General features: G+C 40.5%; 1 protein-coding gene across 1 annotated transcript in view; it reads left to right on the top strand.

Moving 5' to 3' along the window:
* Positions 1-22,376, top strand: part of dnah6 (dynein, axonemal, heavy chain 6) — a 66,590-nt gene that overhangs the window by 36,213 nt on the left and 8,001 nt on the right. Inside the window, exons 48-73 of the mRNA XM_049572194.1 lie at positions 58-131; positions 226-380; positions 842-1,073; positions 1,182-1,334; positions 1,813-1,953; positions 2,561-2,803; positions 2,919-3,086; positions 3,278-3,513; positions 5,908-6,052; positions 6,356-6,472; positions 7,441-7,564; positions 7,805-8,001; positions 8,472-8,675; positions 10,038-10,163; positions 10,372-10,536; positions 12,090-12,157; positions 12,353-12,533; positions 12,711-12,890; positions 13,053-13,286; positions 15,430-15,565; positions 15,784-15,956; positions 17,396-17,586; positions 17,757-17,917; positions 18,298-18,386; positions 20,670-20,816; positions 20,987-21,125. Coding sequence (XP_049428151.1) covers positions 58-131; positions 226-380; positions 842-1,073; positions 1,182-1,334; positions 1,813-1,953; positions 2,561-2,803; positions 2,919-3,086; positions 3,278-3,513; positions 5,908-6,052; positions 6,356-6,472; positions 7,441-7,564; positions 7,805-8,001; positions 8,472-8,675; positions 10,038-10,163; positions 10,372-10,536; positions 12,090-12,157; positions 12,353-12,533; positions 12,711-12,890; positions 13,053-13,286; positions 15,430-15,565; positions 15,784-15,956; positions 17,396-17,586; positions 17,757-17,917; positions 18,298-18,386; positions 20,670-20,816; positions 20,987-21,125 — 4,179 coding nt within the window. The remainder of the gene's footprint in view (positions 1-57; positions 132-225; positions 381-841; positions 1,074-1,181; positions 1,335-1,812; positions 1,954-2,560; positions 2,804-2,918; positions 3,087-3,277; positions 3,514-5,907; positions 6,053-6,355; positions 6,473-7,440; positions 7,565-7,804; positions 8,002-8,471; positions 8,676-10,037; positions 10,164-10,371; positions 10,537-12,089; positions 12,158-12,352; positions 12,534-12,710; positions 12,891-13,052; positions 13,287-15,429; positions 15,566-15,783; positions 15,957-17,395; positions 17,587-17,756; positions 17,918-18,297; positions 18,387-20,669; positions 20,817-20,986; positions 21,126-22,376) is intronic.

Here is a 22,376-nt window from a genome sequence, read left to right as displayed (position 1 = left end):
TCCCAGTTGAAGAATACCCACCTGCCCCCCACTTGACCGTCTCTCTCTTTCTGCCAGGCAAATATTTTAGCATTAACTTGGAGCCCTCATACTTTGTGACTCAGCCCATCATATTTGGGGACTTCATCAAGGTCAGATTCTCTCTGCTTATTGAGAATGCTTGAACAGTTCAGAAAGCATTTGATTTCTGTGTTTACTCTGATTTCTATCTAATAATCCCCGTAGGTGGATGCAGACAAAGAAGATCGTCTGTACGAGGATCTGACAGACATGGATAAGATTCAGGCTGTTCTCCAGGACTACCTCGATGATTACAACATGACCTTCTCCAAGGAGACCAAGCTGATTTTTTTCCAGGACGCTGTCGAGCATGTCTCCAGGTGTGTACATGCGAACTTCCACCACTGAATTGACAGATGTTTTTGTAAGGTGACTTCATAGTTGGTGGTTAATGGATTCTAGCTGTATGTGGCGTAAACTGTGAAATGAAAGTTACACCAAGAAAGAAGTTGCACAAGAGACACCTTGACATGCTTAAGTAGTGTTTGTCTCTTGATAAACTGTTCTGTGGAGCAATTACAAGTTAGTGTTTGAAAAAAGTGTAGATATATTGTATAAAATGGCACATATGTGTTGCTGCTGCTGATGAGGTCATTAACACATTTAAATACACTTTGATTATCGATGATTATGCTGTTGGTGTACATCAGGACTCTGCTTATATGTTTATCAGTAATTTTGTGTCACTGCATATCAGTACATGTGAACATGACCTATATATGTCACAACATTTCCCAATTTTTGGTATAAAGATGATAACAATGCTTTTTTTATCTTCCAGAATTTCCCGTATGATTCGCCAGGAAAGAGGCAATGCCCTGCTTGTGGGGGTGGGAGGCACAGGCAAGCAGTCACTCACTCGGTTAGCATCCCACATGTGTGGATACCGCTGTTTTGAAATTGAACTGAGCCGAGGCTACAACTATGACAGCTTCCATGAAGACTTGAGAAGGCTCTACAAGATGGCTGGAGTGGAGGGCAAGGATATGGTGTTCCTCTTTACGGACACTCAGGTATAATGGAAGGACCTGGCTGATATGAAAACAATATTTGGATGCTTGCGAATTGCTTTTTTTTTTTCTTTGCAAGTATAATTAGAGAGGTCCATTCTCTCTTTTTAGATTGTGGTGGAGGAGTTTTTGGAGGACATCAACAACATTCTAAACTCTGGCGAGGTGCCCAACCTTTTTGAGAAAGATGAGCTGGAACAAGTACTAGCTGCCACCCGCCCCAAAGCCAAAGAGGCTGGAATCAGTGAGGAGAACAGGGATGAGGTACACGCAGACACAAACACTTCCTGTAGAAAACAGTCATCATTCAGGCATTGAAAATGCATCACAGTACATATCTATAACATATGCAAGTTATGGGCTATCTGCCAGATTGTCTCTTGGCCCGGCACAGTAACACAACGGGTCATTTCAGAGATGTTTGAGTAATTCATTCTGCAGCAATGCCAGATGTGCCCACTGAATGTTTACGATGTTAAAATCAACAGATTGTCAGTGGCCAAAAGATGAAAATTAAGATCTTGCATAACATTTCAGGCACAACACACATACAGTTTTTCACACAAAGGGCCAAAGTAGCCATAGAGTCTGGGCAGGAGCACACAGTTAAAGTCAGTGCCCCATAGCGAGCTGCAAGAAAACATTAGCCTTTAATGTTATCTGCCTGCTGAGACCAAACCTCCAGAAAGTATGGAATCTCTCAATGTGTGTGTGTGTGTGTGTGTGTGTGTGTGGCCCTCAGGTGTTCCAGTACTTTATCTCTCGTGTACGGGAGAAGCTGCACATCGTGCTGTGTATGAGTCCTGTGGGTGATGCCTTCAGGTCCCGGTGTCGTATGTTTCCTTCACTGGTTAACTGCTGCACTATTGACTGGTTTGTACAGGTATGCTGAGATAGCTCCCATTGTTCTGGCCATATCTAGTCACACATTATGATTCAGTTTGGTTTTGGGTTGTAAAATTAAAGATGATTATTATTTATAAAGAGAATATGAATACAATTATTCTAAGAGGATCATCTCCATGTTTGTTAGGATGTTTCATTCCCCCATCTTAAACCAGTCTACAGCACCATGCTTCTCTCTGTCTAACATTAAGTATTGCTGGCTCTGGCAGCTATATCTAAAATTTAATTTCTTCTCCACACTGACATAATTTCCCAGCCCATTCTTTTATCTCATTGCATGTTTATTGTTTTAAAACTGTCCTCTCTCTCATCCACTATTCTGATCACCTGCTCTTGTTCAGGATTGTAGTTTATGGCTTACTGCCCTTATTTTTATGTTTATGTCTTTAGTTAGCACATTGAATTTTTGTTTTTAAACTCATTTTCTTTACTGAATGTCTTTATTATTGCATTTTGTAAAAATATTATGACTTTCTATTGCTGTTCTGCTGAATCACTGTGCAAATAAACAAAACATTATATAAAAACTGTATATTCTTGCATTTGCTGCTTTTCTCCTTTCCCATTTACCCCCTGATGCCCAGTGGCCTCGTGAGGCGCTGCTCTCTGTTTCTGAGGCCTTCTTCCAGAATGTGGACTTTGGCAGTGAGGAGCTGAAGCAGAGCTTCTCAGCCATGTGTGTGGAGATACATGTAAGTGTCACTGACATGGCTGAGCGATTCTACTCAGAGCTGAGACGCCGATACTACACCACCCCTACCTCCTACCTGGAGCTCATCAACCTCTACCTGTCCATGCTGGGGGAGAAGAGACAGCAGTTAGTTCTTGTAAGTCTGACCATCAAAATGCACCAATTGCAGTTATTAGTAATTATCATTATTTTGTAGATTATGTGTGCATGTGAAATATGCATTATACCTATATGTATGGGTTTATGTGTAGGCCAGGGATCGTGTGAAGAATGGTCTGACCAAACTGCTGGAGACCAATGAGCTTGTGGACAAAATGAAAGTGGACCTGTCTGCTCTGGAGCCAGTGTTGAAACAAAAATCAATTGATGTTGATGCCCTCATGGAGGAACTAGCGGTAGACCAGGAGAAGGCTGACGAGGTCGGTCTGTGTGTGTGTGTGTGTTTGTTTGTTTGTATATATATATATGTGTGTGTGTGTGTGTGTGTGTGTGTGAGAGAGAGAAAGAGAGTGTGTTTGTTGTTTCCTAGAAGATATTGAAAAGGCATGATAGCTTTATATCATGGCTGAATTGCATGTGCATGTATCATACAAAAATATCCTTGCCCCAGGTGCGTAAAGTAGTGACAGAGGATGAAGCTTTGGCCAAGGTCAAAGCTGAAGACACCCAGGCCATAGCCGATGATGCCCAGAGGGACCTGGATGAGGCTCTGCCAGCACTGGAGGGCGCCAATCAGGCCCTTAATTCTCTCGACAAGGCTGACATTTCTGAGATCAAGGTGTTCACCAAGCCCCCAGACCTGGTCATGACGGTCATGGAGGCTGTCTGCATCCTGCTCAGCTGCAAGTCAGTGTCCTTTTCTCCCTCTAAAAACTAAAACTTTTCCTCCTCAAATATGTTTTGTTAGACAGGTATCTTCGAGAGAAGTGATCTTCTCCTCCCAGCTGATATTCCATAGTTACAATCTCCCTTCTCATTAATTATGTCACACCCTAACACAGTCATTTTCAACCAGCTTTATATCATAACAATTTGGGTAGTATGTTTAAATAGACTGTGGTAAACTCCGTCATGCCAGCACCCAGATCTTCCTGCTCATTTGTCAGCAAAAATTTGCTGTCTGGGTCCTCTCCCTCGGACCAAACAGTAAAATGAGGCTATGTTTATCAAACATAAACAAAGATAATGTTACTGCACTGCTTATTTCTCCCCTAAAATGTCTTCAGAAACATATTTTAATGCACTGTTTAGCTGTTATATGAGTTTGTGAACAGGAAGTGTGCCCCATATGGTTTTCTGTCTTGTGAAAATGTAGGTTGAACATACTGAGTTTAAACTGTAAAACTGGGCAGTGCTGATCAAATATGAATATAATCCTCGACTGCATTGCCTATTTCTTGCCTTAAATGTTTTAGAACCATATTTTAGCTTACCATCAACTGTAATACTAGATAGTTTGTTAGCAGCTGGCTCCCATATGTTTTCGGACGAGCCAACACTGCCCAACTTGCATTATGTCACACATCAGCAGGAGCGTCTTTTTGTCCGATGTGGCAAAGTGCATTAGGTGATTGTAGGTTTTCAGTGTCTTGAGCAAAAGTGAATGCTACAGCCCTTCTTCTCTGTTTTCTCTGATGATATAGCAACAGTTTGAAATTATTATTTTTTCTACTGCATAAATAGCCTAGTTTTATGAAAAGACCATCTTTCCTACAGTGAAATACTTTCTTAAGAAGTAAATACATCAAATAGGGATGGCAGATGCCATTTGATGGGGCGTTTTCTTAATTAAATCATAAAAACACGGGAGACAGACCAGACTTTAAGGATGAAAGACTTTAATAGCTAGTCTCACATGATGTGTGTTTCATTTGTTCACATCAACACCATTGGCAAATGTTCATCTGAAAACACTTTGGGATAAAAAGAGAATGCGGGGATGGATACCTAATCCAATGTCAGTCTAGGATTAATGACTACAAAAAAAGAAAGAACACCTAAGAGGAAAATATTCGACTATAACATCTGTGTCCCAAAAAAAGATTGATCAGGCATCCTGATTTCATCCCATTAATCATGATGATCCATCATTATAATCACAGTCATCACTATAGCCACCTTCATTATCTTGGTATGTGTGATATCTTCTAGGGATGTCCCGATCCAACTTTTTCACTTCCGATCCGAGACCGATATTACAGCCTTGAGTTTTGGCCGAAACCGATACCGATCTGATCCAAGCGCATATTATACATAATCACTTATTTTGTTGTCAGTCATGTTAGAAAAGGTTTGATCAAGCAATATTACTCTAACAAGAACAACTACTTAATCAGGTTAGTTGTGTGTGTCCACCGTCTGCATGCTGGCCTGGTGGATTGATAGTAAGTGCTGGAGCGGATCACTGGAATAGACTGCTTGAATCGCGGAGCACTGGGCTGGCCAGAAAACCTGGATCGGACTCCGTGAAAAACTGGATCGGAGTTCTTGGATCGGCATTTTTCCATGCAGTCCGATCTGATGCCGATGCACGTTTTTTGCTAATATCGGCGGCCGATTCGGATCGGGACATCCCTAATATCTTCAGCATAATCATAATCACCATCATTTTAGGAATTCCAAAAATCATCATCATCATTATAATCACAATCTTCTCTGTTGTTTTGCAGTCACTCTGCCAGCTATATAAGATTTGGGCATATTTTTTAATCCCACATATTTTGTAGTCAGCATCCAGATGGATTACCCTCCCATCTCATGACTCAGCACTCATCCCTCTGTCAATCCTTAAATATCACCAGTTATTAATCTGCTGCATTGCTGCGCTAAATCCAATCCTTCCCAATATCCTGTCTACTTTCACATTTTCAACACCCACTGTTTGGCTTTGCTGCACACTAGCATTATGCTGAACTCTCACTGACTTTGCACTATGACAAGTTAAGTGCATATGAATGTGTTATAAATCAGTTGATAGATTGGACTCTAGACTTTTGTTTCTGCTTGTTCTTGGTTGTATTTGATTTGTAATTGTAGCATGAACCTTGTATGTTGAAGTGGAGTGAAAATTGAACCATTGAAAATCAGCTTACATCATTCTTTAACAGATATATTTTGGCCCTATAAAAATTACGCCACACATGCACACATATTAATTACTATTGTACTATTGTAATATTGGTATTGTGTTAGACCCCCCCCCCCCCGCAGCTCCTCACTAACATGCCTGTCTCCCTACAGACCAGACTGGACCGGTGCCAAGCAATTACTGGGAGATGCCAATTTCCTCAGGCGTCTGACAGACTATGACAAGGACAATATCAAGCCGCAGATCCTGCTGAAGCTGCAAAAATATGTCAACAACCCTGATTTCATACCTGAGAAGGTCTGTTTGGATTTTGTGTCAAACACTCTGATATGTCAGTCAGATTTTTGGAAGCAGGCCTCAGAGTAAACGATGAAATTGGAATTTAAACACTTTTGCAGTTTTGAAGGTGCCAGAGTTTGAATGGAAACTAGGAAACAACTGCTTAAGTTTTGATTATGACATTATGGTCATATGTATGTCTCTGATATGAACTATGTAGATTTTGTGATGGCATGAATCATCAGTAATTTATGGAACATAACACAGGATGCTTCAATATCTGCTACTTGGTGTAATTCCTTATTGGGTTGCTGTTATTAGGTGGAGAAAGTGTCCAAAGCCTGCAGATCAATGTGCATGTGGGTCAGAGCCATGGATCTTTACTCCAGAGTCCTGAAAGAAGTCGGTCCCAAGAGAGAAAAACTGGCTAAGGCACAGGTCAGTAACATACAGCTGAGTGCAGCATGCATATAGGTTTTAATCATATTACAATCTAATGGAATGGCCTTTGTATGCTCTTGCTTTCAATCTCAGTGCTGTCTATTTTTGTCAAGTGTGTTACAGTCAAAGCATTCTCACTAAACACCAACCCTGGGTGTGTAACCGCTCAATTGAAGTAAAGTTTACAGACTTTGATAACACACATAAGACAGGGCTTAACAACAAGAACATTTAACAAAAGTATAAAATTGGTTCGATAATAACTGTAAAAGTTGATAAAAACAATCATTTTTTACTTTTCCTTTACTCATAGCCTAACAAATTATATGCATTATTATACTTTTTCTTACTCACCATTAGTTTAAGTCAATGCACCTCCTGACAGAACAGCATGGTTGAATTTCAGCCGGCATGCACGATTTTTCAGCCTACCATAGGTGAAAGAGAACAGCTAATGTTGCCATAACAAAAGCAGCAAGTTAGAGGAGTGCGATGCTTGGCCAGGTTAGTCGGTTTCCTGAGTGTTTTATCTTGTAACGGCATTCTTTACATATGGCATTTGCTCTTTGTGTCATCACTGCTGATTTATTCCTGAGACGGGAGTAAATATCCTTGTTGTCTTTTCTTGTCTGCTTGCCATTATCCACTTGGCACTGTTTGACAGCGACACAGCTATGCAATGGGAATTTCAAAATAAAGTTGTATCTTAAAGATGAGGATATGGATCAATGTATTAATTTTGCATCCATGATGTTGGATTGTTGATCATTGTATTGATACATCAATCCAGATCGATGCATCCTTACACCCTTAACCAGTACATTCTTTGTTCTTTCTCAGTGTCAGTCAGGATTGCCCTGCACATATTAGACCAAATAATGAGAATAGAACATTGACTTAATGTTCCCTTAGTGGTTCATTAATGGTATTTTCCTCTGCTCCCTACTCTGTTCCAACCCATGCAGGAGGAGCTGGACATGACAATGGCAACCCTGAGGGAGAAGCAGCAAAAGCTTCAGGAGGTGGAGGACCAGATCAAGGTCCTACAGGAGCAGTTTGAGAGCAGCGAAAACGAGAAGGAAGAATTGGGTAAGGGGTGTGCACTTTACATTTTACCACTTTAAACTCGTTCTGGGGTTTAAACTGCCCAGCTACTGTATATTTAATACGAACTGATGTGTGAAAATCTCAAGAGATGGAGGAAATTCTACCAAGAAGCGCTCACTTATATTTCTGCATACAAGGATGTTTTATTACCCTCTGGAATTGAGGAAGAAAGTCTGCCATCATTTACCTTGCTAATACTTTTTCCCCTCTCTTACTTCAAAGTTAACACCATGGCTCTGACACAGGCTCGGTTGACCAGGGCAGGGAAGCTAACTTCTGCTCTCGGCAATGAGCAGATACGCTGGGAAGAAAGCGTTGCCTTGTTTGAGCAAGAAATCATCAACATTGTGGGGAATGTCTTTATTGCAGCTGCCTGTGTGGCTTACTATGGAGCATTCACTTCCCACTACAGACAGCTGGTAGGTTCAATCTGATGAAATGAAATTCAGAACTTTTGAGGACTCCTTTGGTGTGCAGAACTTGTAGGTTTAGTAAGAGCATACTCTGCAGTCTTACACCTTGTTCCTTGCTCTAACAGTACAGTATGCCTCTTTATGTTGTGCTGTCTTTGTGAAAGAAAATAAAGTCCAATTTTGTCTAATTATTGTACTTCTGCTTAGAGAATCAATTCCCAGGACAAAATAGATGTATGTTAATGGCACTGAACTGAATGTGTTTGTACATTATTAAAACACAGAAGTACATTATTACAATCAGTGATAAGAAAGCGATTAGGAAAATAGAAACATTATAAAACATGCAGAATACAGAAACAAAGGTATAAAATAAAACACCACAAACCAATCATCTTTTAAACAAAACAAAAAAAACAATTAATGAAAACTAAAATGAATGCACTCATACATGTGTGTGTGCCCCCTTTCCCCAGCTGATTGACCAGTGGATAAAGCAGTGCCAGGAGCTGAACATCCCCATCAGTTCCAGCTTCAGCTTGATCAACATTCTGGGTGACCCATTTGTCATCCGCCAGTGGAACACAGAGGGTCTGCCTCGTGACACCGTCTCTACAGAGAATGGGATCCTGGTGACCGAGGGCCGTCGCTGGCCTCTTATGATTGACCCACAGGATCAGGTGAACGACAAACTGGGACCTAACCTAACTTAGGCTTCATCCACACTAATGCATTTTTGTTTTTAAACACATAACTATTGCAGTGTTTACACCTAGTGTCTACACTAATCCAGCATTTTGGGACCCCTAAAATGAAGACATCTGAAAATGCTGCTTACCCTGTTTAAGTTTGAAAACTCCTGGGTTGCGTTTTAGTCCGGAGGGGCGGAAACAGATGATTTGTAAAAGATGATGCAGACACCCTTGTTCGCTTCTCGATCGGGTCTTAACAGTTACAGTATGTCAAGCCACAACATTATAGCTAAGCCATCAAACCTTTTGAAACAAACCTCCATGTGTGGGTAGCCCAACATTACTCTTTTCCCATTGCCACGGCTTCTTCCAGCAATTAACAATGCTCCCGGTATCGCTCTAATTTGTCGTCATATTTGCTTTGGAACAACTCCCAGCCTGTTTTTTCAACTAATGGCAGAGTAGACAATCTGCTTCGTGTTTATACCAATATGTGCATGCCTAGTGCAGTTAATGGTCATATGATTTCAGCCGTGTTAGAAAGGACAGAGATTCTTTCTGAAACAGCGCTAGAATGCTTGTGTGTATGGAAATTGTTTTTGTTTAAAACACTATCCTAAAATTACACATTAGTTTGGATGTGGGCTTACCCTTCCTTGTCTGTCTGGATTTCATGTGATGTTACACTGGCCACATAGCTGTGGTACCAGCAGAAAGAACAAAAAAATTTCTCTTAAAATAGAACTTGTTGTCAGACACAGTCAGAGACAAAGTCAAGACCAGCCACTGCCCCAGGACACACAGTTCCCAGCTTCCCCACACAGAAAGGACACAAACCAGCTCACTCAGATTTACAAGCACGTACAGGATGGCAATATTGTCAAACTTCAGTTTTGAGGCTTCCGTTCAGCTCACTGTTCTGTGTCTTTTTGACCACTGTCAAGTCCAATTTTATCTCCTGTCACGTTTGAGCTTTTTTTTTCCTCCTTCCCCCTGTAACTCTTGTCTGTCATCTTTTTCTGAGCAGCACTGCTCTGTCTTGCTTTACATAAACAGGAATGCACATATGGGTCAGACAGGTTGTTTGTGAAGCCTTCCATGTCTGACTGTGCCTGTCAGGTACATGGTTCACTGTAGATGATGTATTGTACACTCCCACAGGATTGAGCTCAATCACATACAGTATTATGTTTTTTATCACTGCCCTACCATTGCCACAGTCTCCCTGTATTACATCAAATGTTACAGTGCATTCTTATCTTGTACATATTATGTAAACAGGCCATCTTTTGTTACATTAGATATTACAATATACAATATAATATACAATATTATTTCTTTTATCCTCAGGCCAACAGATGGATCCGCTCCAAGGAGGCCAAGAATGGTCTAAAAGTGATCAAGCTGACAGACCCAAACTTTCTTCGCACCCTAGAGAATGCCATACGCATGGGCATGCCTGTACTGCTAGAGGAGGTAGGAGAACACATAAACATGTTTGAGCCTAAAGGAGGTGATTTATTGTAAAACATGATTCCATGTATAATTGATGGTGTGTATAATTTACAAATTTGCCCTTTAACAGATCTGCATATTTACTTCCACTGACTGAGCTATGTGACCTTTATTTGACAGTGTTGTTTATTATCATTTATGTGTAAGCATTTTTGTATTGTGTATTTAGTTAAAGGAGACCCTAGATCCAGCTCTGGAGCCCATCCTGCTGAAGCAGACATTCGTGGCTGGTGGACGGACTTTGATCCGACTTGGAGACTCAGATATAGACTATGACAAAAACTTCAGGTTCTATATGACCACCAAGATGGCCAACCCACACTACCTACCAGAGGTGAGGGCAGCACGCATACTCCTGTAGATCCCCATATAAGGTTATCCTGGCATCAACAGTTGTAAGATGCAATGCAATGGATACACTTGGAGTCTTAGATTAGATGAACAACAGCACACCACTGCTGGTTGCCTAAAGGTGTTTTTTTAGAGAAAGAAGCCCAAACAGTTTATAGCTATGGCAACCAGATATTTATAGGCTTGCAACAGGGCTGTTGAATTTAATTTTGGGAGTCAAATATAAATCAAATAGTAACAAAATAAATACTGATCAAATGTTGAACTTACTGTTTGAATACAATTTGAATATTCGACTTTTGCATCAAAATTGGTCTCTCTCATATACCTATCGGCTATGCGAGATCATACTGGAGACGTAACTTTAAAGATAGGTGAGTAGCCTACTTGCTATCTTTCTACGTGTACACTTTTTAAACAGAAAACACATGTTTTACATTGTTTTATTTCTTGGAAATGACATTTACTGTCATTTACCATGATAAGCCTAATCCAGCAAACTGGAAACTTTCATCCCCCTGGCAATCTCACTCCAGCCAGCTGCCATCTTATTTTACAGTTCAAAACAATCATTTTTCAATACCAAAATAACATCAAATACCCATTAATTCGGATATCAATGATTTGCGCTAGCTGGGAAGTGTTTACTTCATTTTGCTTTACAGTCGCGCTAGTTTCTCTCCTTTCTGTGCTTTGCCCATCCACACACACACACAAAGCCGTGCGATAGCAGAGAACAGGAGAGGAGAGAAAGGTGAATTGAACATCACTTGAGCTGATAACAACTTGTTATGTTAAGCAAAATGAAAGCAAATGCCACAGGCTTAAGCTAATATTAGTGACTAGTGAAAAGCAACTGTTTTGTCAGTGACACTTGACTACTATTATTGAGCTGAATTTTAATGCCAAAACTATATTTTATATGTGTAAGTGGAGTCAATTTAATTGATAATGATAATGATTATGATGAAACTTGTTATTTTAAACCCCTATTAATTAATTGGGTCAGAAATAATACAGTTGGGCATGAAAAGTTTTTATATAAATTCAAATGGGATTACAGAGGAAGATTGGCAGCACTAGCTTTCACAAAAACACGTTTTGTAGACCAAAAGAAATGGTAACACAAAAGAACCATTGTGCCCCAGTACAATTAGTGCTTGGCTTCCTGTAATGGGCATCGACTGTGGTCAGTTTGCAGGCATTTGTCAAGATGTAGTCTCCTGCCAGCTCACCAACTGTGTTATGGCCTTTTATTCAACAGCAGCCCAGGAGAGCAGCAGCACTATGTGAATGCAAGCTTTTATTCCAGTGTTGTTTCAAACCTGCGTGCAAAAGGGCAGTAACTAAGACAACATGAGCCCATTTGACTATTGTAAAGTTCCATTGCAAATTAGTTCTTGTTTGGGGAACATGTAGAATTGTGTTTGAATTGACAGTTTCACTCAGTTTCACTGTGTGTGTGTGTGTGTGTGTGCGTGCGTGCGTGCGTGCGTGCGTGCGTGCCTGCCTGCCTGCCTTCTTGTTGCCCATCAGGTTTGCATCAAAGTTACAATTATCAACTTCACCGTGACTAGGTCTGGTTTGGAGGACCAACTGTTGAGGTACAAACATGCATAGACACACATGGGAAAGAAAAAACAAATTGCATTTACAAAGATCTATACAACTCTATGTACCTCAGTAATGACTAACTGCATTGTCTTTTTTACCTAAGGATATTTGTATTTGATTTAGTTTCTTTCTCTGACATTCTTTTCTCTGCCCCGCTCCTCTTGCAACCCTTTTTCTCTCCTCAGTGACGTGGTGCGTCTGGAAAGTCCACACCTTGAGGAACAGAGGAATGAGCTAATTTTGCGAATCAATGCAGACCGCAACCAGTTAAAAGATATTGAAGACCGGATCCTTAAGCTTCTCTTCACCTCGGAGGGGAATATTCTTGACAATGAGGAGCTAGTTCAGACTCTTCAGGAGTCAAAGGTGACATGTGGATCATCTTCAAAGATCATTTCCACATGCGTTTGGAATTTGGCTTGTTAATCTCAAATTGTCCTGTTTTGTCTCCCTCTTTTCCTCTACCATATCTCTTCTGTTCGTGTTTGGTTGCTTTTCTTCTATTTCTTTTTTGTCTTTTCCTCTGTTTCCTCCATTCTTTAGGTGACATCAGAGGCCATAAAGCATCGTCTGGAGGAGGCAGAGGCAACAGAGGAAATGATCAACTCTGCAAGGGAGCGTTACCGACCTGTGGCCACCCGAGGCTCAGTCTTGTACTTTGTCATCGCCAGTCTTTCTGAGATTGATCCGATGTACCAGTTCTCCCTCAAGTACTTCAAACAGGTGAGAGAGAGTAGAGGCTTCGTTTTTTAAGCTGCAGGCGAATATCTTTGTTTTTTAAGCTGTTGTAAGAAACACATTATGACGAGACTTTAAGCCCCTTTGTAACATAATAATTTTCTTCCTGTTCAGTATCTTTTTGTTCTTTTCATTTTCCACCCTCAGCTCTTTAACTCCACCATTGAGACATCAGAGAAGAGCAGTGTGCTAGAAGAGCGTCTTCAGATCCTGCTGGACCAGATCCTGCTCAACTCCTACATCAATGTGTCCCGTGGCCTCTTCGAGCAGCACAAGCTCATCTACAGCTTCATGTTGTGTGTGGAGATCATGAGGCAGCGTGGAGAGATCTCCGATGCTGAGTGGCAACACTTCCTGAGAGGAACTGCCTCTTTGGAAAAGGTAAGGTGGGAAATCAAGTAAGAACAAGTCCATGCTGGTGAATTGCTGGTGTCAGATAAGAATCTCTCTAAAGTCCCTGTTACTTCATTAATAATTTAATTTGATCTCACTTCATTGTTAGAAAAAAAATGCTCCAAATGACCTCAGTCTCCTGAGTAAATGCGTTGTTGTGCCTTGCTACAAATATAATCAATATGTGCACTCTGGTATAAGGCTGTACCCACATAGATACCCAAATATTTATCGGAGGAAACCAATGAATAATTCAACGATCATTTATCAGTCGCTTCTGTTGTACTTTGATGTTTTCTTACTGAGGTGAGGACCACTCTATCACACATGAGTATGGTCATGACTAAAATACATATTAACAAAAGTCTCTGGAACTGCTGAAGAACCATCTCTGCAAAAGTATTCTGCAGATATCAGCCCCCTAACAGCTGCTAGTTTCTGTTACAAGCACCCAAGTGGTGCCAGAACAGTTTTCATTGCAGGTGAACGTAGCATGAAATCACACTTGTGCCCCCGTCTGTTCAAAACAACAGTAACTGTAGAACATAATGCATGTCAGTGCATGTCATCATAAATGTAAAGGGATGTAGTCTGTGCTCCTGGCGTGAATATTAAAAAAAATTCTTGGTTCTTCTATCTTTAGTCCCTTCCATTTTTCTAACCATCTAACTTAAACCTGCTTGGGGAATGTGTACATTTCAAGTTAAAGGAACACTATGCAGGATATGTCACTTACACAACTTTCAAACTTGTTACATTCTAACTTACACACAGTAGTTGGTGCAACAGGCTGCAAACTTATTGACAGAAAGAACAGCTGAACTACATCAGTTTACGTATACCAGAATGGCCAACTGTCAGTTAGAAGATTTGACCACTGGAGCCAGAACTAATGGTAAGGTATGAGGCTTAATTGCCTGCAGGAGTCGAGAGATAACATCCTATTTTTAACTGTCATGAGCTCCAAATAAAAAAAACAAACATATTTTTTGGCATCCAGGTATTCTTAAAATTACATGAAAATAGGGAAATTCGTCACAGTTTGTCGGCAAGATCCTCTTAACTGCAAATAAACAAGGTGTTGCTTTATTTTTCCCTCCGAAAATCCCCCAGGTTGGCATGTAAGGCAGTATCTTCCCTCCCCTACTCCTTCTTATGTTAAGATTGAGTTGATTGAAAAAAAAAAGTCAGTTGTCACATAGCGGCAGTCAGCCTCTCTCTCCTGGCTGGCTTATTGCTGAGGCACTACTGAGACTGATGGAAACACACACAGTAAGTGAGAGACAAAAGAACATATGAGAAAATCTGTCTGTGGAGAGGTTGACAAAATAAATATGTCTGCAGAAGAGAGATAAGAAAAGGAGAGTATCTGTGTTTCTCAGCTGTCCATACAACCTGTATGTGGCATGCTAATAGGCCCTGAGTATTTAGTGCAAAAGCTTTAGTGCCTCAAACCAGACAGGACACCTTCAGATGGACTGAGGTCATCTGAACTAAAACTCCAATAGACCTCAGAATAGTCCGTGTTTAATAATCACCTTTTCACTCTCTTTCTCTCTGTGTATTTCTCTATAATTGTTTTTTCCCTGGTGTATCAGAAGGGTGTGCAGCTGAGGCATTGTTGGTTTGGGCAACAAAGAAGGTGAAAGGTAGAACAGAGCAAGGAATAAAAGGCCCCTAGAGATTAAGCTTGATTTAGACGCTTTTGTGCCCACATTACAGATCAGTCAGTGGCACCCAGGGATATATTCCTGTGTTCATCCACCATTTATATAGCATAGTTAGGCTGGAGGTGCTGCCTGTCAGCCGTCGTGATCGTCGTGCTAATGCCGTCCCTCCTTTTCTCTCCTTCCCTTCTGTGCCTCCTGTCGTGTGCAAAGCAGGTTCAATACATCCATCATCTACACTTCTTTTACTAATTTTGAGGACCTTTCAAATTTTTCAAATCACCGTCTCTCATCTGCTACATCTACCTGCCTTAGACATGTTGAATCATCTTCACGTCACACTTTTATTGACATCCTTTAATTCTTCTTTACTGCCTCTTCACTCAAGGTCTGTCCTCCATCTCTTTCTCATCTCCTTTCTTTATGGTTGTAATCGTCTCCTTTTCAATTTCCCCTTCTCCCAGGACTATGCAGAACGGCCAGATGTGCCATGGCTAAGTGATTTTTACTGGCAGACATGCTGTGAACTAGAGGACACGCTGCCCTGCTTCAAGGGCATCTCCAAGGAAATCACAAGAACCCACATCCACATCAAGCTAGGTAACCCAACCCAACTGTAATCCTGACTGATCTGACAAGAATCACCATATTTAGGGCATTGGGTTTCTGCTAAATATAAAAACTAGAATGTTTGACCTAGTTACAAACATAATGTTTCACTGTCAGATATTCTATTTATTCTTCTGCCTTTCTTCCACCACATAGTGATTTGTACAGAAGATTTGCGTAGCATTAAATGACAGTTGCCTCTCCTTTAGGACATTTTCAAGCATCTATTAATCCAGAGAACTGGGAAGGCTATGTGTCAGAGTTGTCTCCTGTTGGGGAGTCCAAAGAGGTAAAACAGGAGAGTGGGATCAGAGGTGACTGGAGTGAGAGGTTGGGGGCCTTCCAGAAGCTTGTCCTTATCAAGAGCTTCATTGAAGAAAAGGTGAGCCTAAATGAAGTCTGTGGAAAGATATTTGTTCCTCCTGAAGGGAACAAGCATTTGGTTGTATGTGCATGTTTGTGTGAACATGTGTAAGTGTGTATATCTATTTTTTCGAAGCTAATCTTGCAAACTACTGAACCAATCAGTCTAATATTTTGTGTGCACATGTATGGCTGTATGCTCAAGGACCTGTCGTCACTGTGGTGATTCAAAATTGTTGAAAAACCTGTTTTATTGACTGTTATATGCCATTGTTGATGACAGACTCCTCACTACTCTCAACTGACCAGCTAAAAATAACACACCTTACTGTCTGCTACATTTTGGCCTTTGTAGTGGCTCAAAAACTGACACCCACAGAAAAGGTTGGTCTTATTTTTAACTGGAGCATCTACAGATTAATTTCATACCTGGTATGTTACGATCCACTAAGGTTAGGCATGATATGACTGTAAAGCAGCCAGAAGGGATGATTCCACCCGGCCCAGCTCTCTGTGGTCCGACTGTGACCCATTTTTGTCCCGTCTTCCATATGGCATACTATGAACACGAGGAGTGTTTAAGAAGTGGAGCGTTTTGCCTGGCTGGTTTTGTGGAGTTGCAGATTTTGTTGATTTAGTAATTTTTTCTTGATATTTATGCTTTTACTGTAAGTAAGTCAGTAGGCTTTGTAGTTCAACGGTGTGCTTTTTGTCTGTTTTAGTTTTGTTTATTGTTGTAACTTCCTCCTTTTTTGCTGTAGCTTACAAAGTTAATACTGTTAAAAGTCCAGTTACGAATGACATGAATCAAAGATTTCTACAGCACCTCTTTGTATTTTTATTAACATCTGGGACTAATGTGAACGACGCTGTGTCTGCTGGAAAAGAATTGTCTAGAATGGCTGCCATCAGTTTTGGCGGCTGCACGGCAGAGATCTGCACTTTACTGAGTGCTCTTTTCTTGTTAAACCTGCAATAACTTTTTGTCTGGCTGCTGTTAGGCAGCAGAAGCAAGTTGTGGATTTCAAAAAAGAAGAATTGGTATCCATGTCAGTTAATTTTTTATTATTAAGCCAACAAAGACTTGGCTAATTACACTAATTTACAGCTGTGCTGACTTACTGCCCTCAGCTAGACCCTGAGACAAAAGTCTTCTGTCCTGTGCACCATGGGAAACTCAGGCATGCCAGCAGCTGGATCTAAGAAAGCAAAGCCTTCCTGTCTCATCAGTGATGTCCAGTCCACTATTGATAAAAAAACATCCTCTTTACCTGTTTAATTTTATTTCTGCCTGTGTCCCCACAATGCCATTTAGCTTGATTATAAAATCTGTCTAACTGTTTTTGCTTGCTGTTCTTTTCATCCATCACATTCTCTCATGCACATGCTACAGTTTTACTCTTACTTGTCTACTTTGTCCTGATATTCTCTGATTTACTTCCTCCCCATTTTGTCCAGGTGGTGTTTGCAGCAACAGAGTTTGTGATTGTCAGCCTCGGGAAGCAGTTTGTGGAGAACCCTCCAGTCGACCTGGCAAACCTCTACAACGATATGTCCCCTTCCACACCATTGGTCTTCATTCTGAGCACAGGATCTGATCCCATGGGTGCATTCCAGCGCTTTGCAAAAGAGAGAGGTTGCCTTGACAGGTAAAAGAAATTTAAAAAAAAGACAGACAGGACAGATAATAGAAGGGTGGAGTGATGTGATAGAATAGAGGTGAATAGTAATACAAATGTCGAACAGAGGAGTTTGATATGACAATCACAATTGTTAACACATGATCAAAGGGGTATTTCTATTCTCTTTTGTCTGTCAGCGTTGAGTCAATCTCGCTGGGTCAAGGCCAGGGACCCATAGCAGAGAAGATGATCCTTGCAGCACTGAAGAGTGGCAACTGGGTCTTTCTGCAGAACTGTCATCTGGCGGTCTCCTGGATGTTAGCCATGGAGGAGCTCATCAAGACCTTTGCTGAACCAGGTATTAACCACACTGACACATCACATACGTAACTATATACATGACCACACAAGGGCAGAGCATCATGACACCTATTTCAGATGTGGCTTCTGACCCATTTTTGATTACATTTTGTACTCTTGCTCCTGCCTAGTGCATGATGGCTGAAAATCACCAAGTAATTACAGAAAACCAACACACTGCAACATAACTGAGCTTCAGGGGACATGAATGACTAAACAACTGTTGTTTATGTGGTTTCCTTTGTTTATCACAGCATTTGTTATCAGTGAAAAAATACTTCAATGCACATTTTTCTTTGTAGTCAGAGACACATTGAGTTTTTTTATTACTTTTCTTGTGTATTACTGTGAGTAACGGGCCCCTCTCTTCCTCTGCAGACACATCAATCCACGAGAACTTTCGTTTGTTTCTCAGTTCCATGCCGACCAAAGAATTTCCTGTTACAGTGCTTCAGAACTCTGTCAAGGTATGCACACACACACACACACACACACACACACACACACAGTGCCACTCTATAATCTCACTTTAGTTCATTTCATTTGAAGATTGTCTGTCAGAGAAAGCTTTCAGCTTTGAACAAATTAACAATCGCCCCACTTAGCGTACTTCAGTTGTTCATTGCTCTTCATCATTCTTCTCCATAAAGAGTGTTCATACCCACGTGCTTTGAAAGCAAATATTCTAAATACTTAAACTGAGTTTAACTTGCTAGATTTTTGTGGGAAACTTAGAGCTGATACTGCACATTTTGCATCTGTACAAAATACTTTTAATAATTAATTTCAATGCTGTTGTGTATTCTTGAGATAGTAGGTTGCAGAAAGCTCATTAATTACAAAGAGGAACATGATGTTCGTGTTCTAAAGCATTAGATAATGGCATTCTAGTTGTGTCTGCTGGGATAAGGGATGTAAGTAAAAAGGCTAAGTGGATGTGATTTGCATTTCTTCTAATGGAATGTTATGTGACATTTTGCATGCTTTGTAATTTGTTGAACAAAAGACAGAAGTGATACCAGCGTCTAAAAAGAAAGTGTCACAACATCAGAATAAGCCGTGTCAGTAATGCCAGGCTGTGCGATCGTAAAAATTATTTATTTTTTATGTGTATTTGAGGATTACATGCACTTTATTCCATTGGTGTGTGTGTAAGTAAAACTGACTTGACCCAAAATGAAATCCAGTCAAAGATCCGGAAATGCATTGGATAGACACTCTGCATGTAACTTGTTTTTACAGCTGTCTCTGAGCCTATGTAGTGCTGTGCATTAGAGCTCAGTACCAATAGACCCCTTGTTCCTACCACTTAGCCCTCACCCCTCTGTTTTTGCGCATTCACATCCAGGGGTAGGGTGTCCAGGGGATTCTTGTTAGGACTATATGGCCCTCCAACACAGGCTTTTCAGAGGCACAGTCCGAACCAAGTGTTATGACAAGTGATCAGCTAAATGGCTGCACAGGCCACAAAACGGCCCACAAATGTGTTTTCTTGGTTATTAAAAGTTTAAAAAAATTTTTTGTTTGATATTGTTTTAGTGTATTATTGTCCTTTTCTTTGTAACAAGCTCGGATCTTGAAGGGTTGTCCCATTTCATTGGGGAAGATTTCAAACACTGCCGCTTTTAACTCTGTTCTGATGGGCAGAGGGGCACTTGAAAATGGGGGTATGGTTAAAAATAAGAAATGGGATTGGGCCCAAGTTTAAAGCAAGTTAAACAACTGTGAAGCTCCTCAAAAGTCTATGAGCTCACCTAAATTGTTAATGGTAGATGTGGACATAAAGCGAGAAGTTGCAGTTTGGGATTTGTGTATACTGTACATCATGTGGGACATGCCACAGCGCTACGAGAATGTGAAATAATAGCAACATATAAGAATAATCAGAGGCATATTGACGTCAGAATTTTTACACTGCTAAGTTGTTGGTCTAAGAATCATCCCTGTCATTTTAGTGGCAATTCTGTAATAAGTTAGGAATAGTTGAGAGGACTCCTACGTCACGTCCTACGATCAATCCACAAACAGTGCTGAAAGTAGCCGCTGATGTCATTCATTGATAAACATTTGGACACCCCTGACTTGGAGAATAATCAAACCATAAAGACCATTTTAGACCTTATACTGTTCAATACTGTTACATATGTATAAAAAGCTGGTCTCATTGATATCACTTGACTATCTGACACAGCTGGATTTAGATGCTACAACTAATATCATCAGTAGCAACAGGCCAACCACTCTAATCCTTTGGTTTTTCCCATTCTTTAATTCAATAGCTTAAAAAAAGTTTTGACAACAAACTCTTAAAAGTATGACCATACCATATAATCTGATCTAGTTTGAAAAATACATTATGAATGCAGCCTTAGGTGTGTTTGGTTTCCACTGATAGAAATTGCATTGATGCCTAATCTGTTTTGTTCTTGGAATAGAAAACATCAATGTATGATATATTTGTATATGCACTCACACACACTTTAAAACAAGCATTTGGAACAATAATCCATGATTGTTTTTACTTTGGTGAATGCCTTTTTGAAATGATAAACTGTACCAGGGGCACCAACAACAGCCATATCACTGACAGAGCTAACAGTGTTAATCAGGGAGGTAGCGTGACTTCATTCTCTGCTGTGGATGCACTTTATCTTTACAAAGAAAATAGTGTTTATTTTTTGCTATATTAATGCTCTGAATGTTGCATACAGGACCTTTAAGCCCTCTGTGTCTCTGGTTGTCTTTGCCAGGTGACTAACGAGCCTCCTAAAGGCCTGCGAGCCAACATGCGACGGGCCTTCACAGAGATTTCCAACAATTTCTTTGAAGACCACGTTCTGGGACGCCAGTGGAGGAAGATCATCTTTGGAATCTGCTTTTTCCATGCAATCGTCCAGGTGACACGCTTTCTCACACACCTCACACATACTTGATTGTTACTGCTTTGTGTGCCTGTACTGTATGGTTTTACTCTCTTGCATGCTGTTTTATGTGTTGCACAGGTGTGTGCCCATTCTTCTACTTACTGTTTGTCCTTTTTTGTGTCTTGTTTTTCCATGTGTCTTAGGAGCGGAAGAAGTTTGGTCCTCTGGGCTGGAACATCCGCTATGAGTTTAACGACAGTGACAGGGAGTGCGCTCTGCTCAACCTCAACCTCTACTGCAAAGAGGGCACCATCCCTTGGGATGCTCTCATCTACATCACCGGTAGGGAAGCCTTCACACACGGCTAAGTGTGTGTGTCTGTGCAGTGTGCTGAGCATTATATGAAACATCCGATTTTGTGGCTTTAAACAGGGCAGAAAGTGTGGATGGAATCAGTCTCTTTTGGTCACTAAGGCTGGCTTGTTTGTTGATTTGCCAATGTGTGGCACAGACCGCACACTGTTGTTTTGTCAATAACACACATTTCAAGCATCATGTGAAATGGGTAATGGGCAAAATGTTTGCTGATTTCACAAAGCAGGGCAGTTCTGTAACACGATTTGAGTCTGTGCTGCAGCTGCAATCCTGCATTTGTTCAACTTTCACTCAGTGAACTTTTGCTGCTCTCTTCCTTTTAGCTTTGTGTTTATAGAAATAAAATGGAAAAGAACAGATGTTCCCCTGTACAGCCAAGCTAGTTTTCTATGTCAAACACAGCAGATAAAGAAATCCAAATGTTATGGCTATAAAGTTTTGTAGTATGAAATAGTTTGACAAATTACAGTATTTATCACAGTGTATTTAACTTTGTTGAAGAATACATTTTAAACATAAAACTGAAAACTTTTTAATGTATTTATATTATCATTATATATTCTGGGCACACATATGAACATAAATGAAATTTCAATTTAATTGAATTATGCTGATTTAATGTCGTCTGTTCCGGACTTCCATAACAGACGTCTTCAAAGGTCATTATGAAGAAGAGGGAGGGATCCCTTTCATTAACAGTACTCATCAAATCTCTAAAGTTCATTTGTTTTCCTAATCTGGTTTTCAATTACACCTTCAAATGATTATGTGCTGCGTTCAGTCTCAGTGGAGCGCACCAGATCAAATTGATGTCTCTCGTTGTTATCACACTACGGCGTTATTAGTTTAATCCTTAATTTTAACAGTCCTTGTGTGCTGGAGCTACACACTCTTTGAGGGAAAGAATGTGGGCTCAAACCAAGCATGATATTGCCTTTCCTCTTTTAGAAGAAACTGTTCTTCTTTTCTTGTGCAAAAAGAAGGCTCTGCCAGCTTTACCACGCCTGCAGCTTACTAAAGGCTTCAGCAGAGATTTGTCTGATTATTCACTCCCATACTTACTGTCTTACATAACTGTGTCTTTACACAAAGTATGGATTTTAAGTGTTGAATTGTTAGCGTTAAGTATAATTTCCATTCCATCTTACTTTCTGCTCCTTGGTAATATTAACCCTCCAGCTATGGCTGTCTTTCCACAGTTTCTTTCCTCTTGTCTAT

The sequence above is a fragment of the Epinephelus fuscoguttatus genome, linkage group LG3 (genome assembly GCF_011397635.1).
Source record: "Epinephelus fuscoguttatus linkage group LG3, E.fuscoguttatus.final_Chr_v1".
NCBI classification, from domain to species: domain Eukaryota; kingdom Metazoa; phylum Chordata; class Actinopteri; order Perciformes; family Serranidae; genus Epinephelus; species Epinephelus fuscoguttatus.
This window is presented reverse-complemented; position numbering and strand designations above follow the sequence as displayed.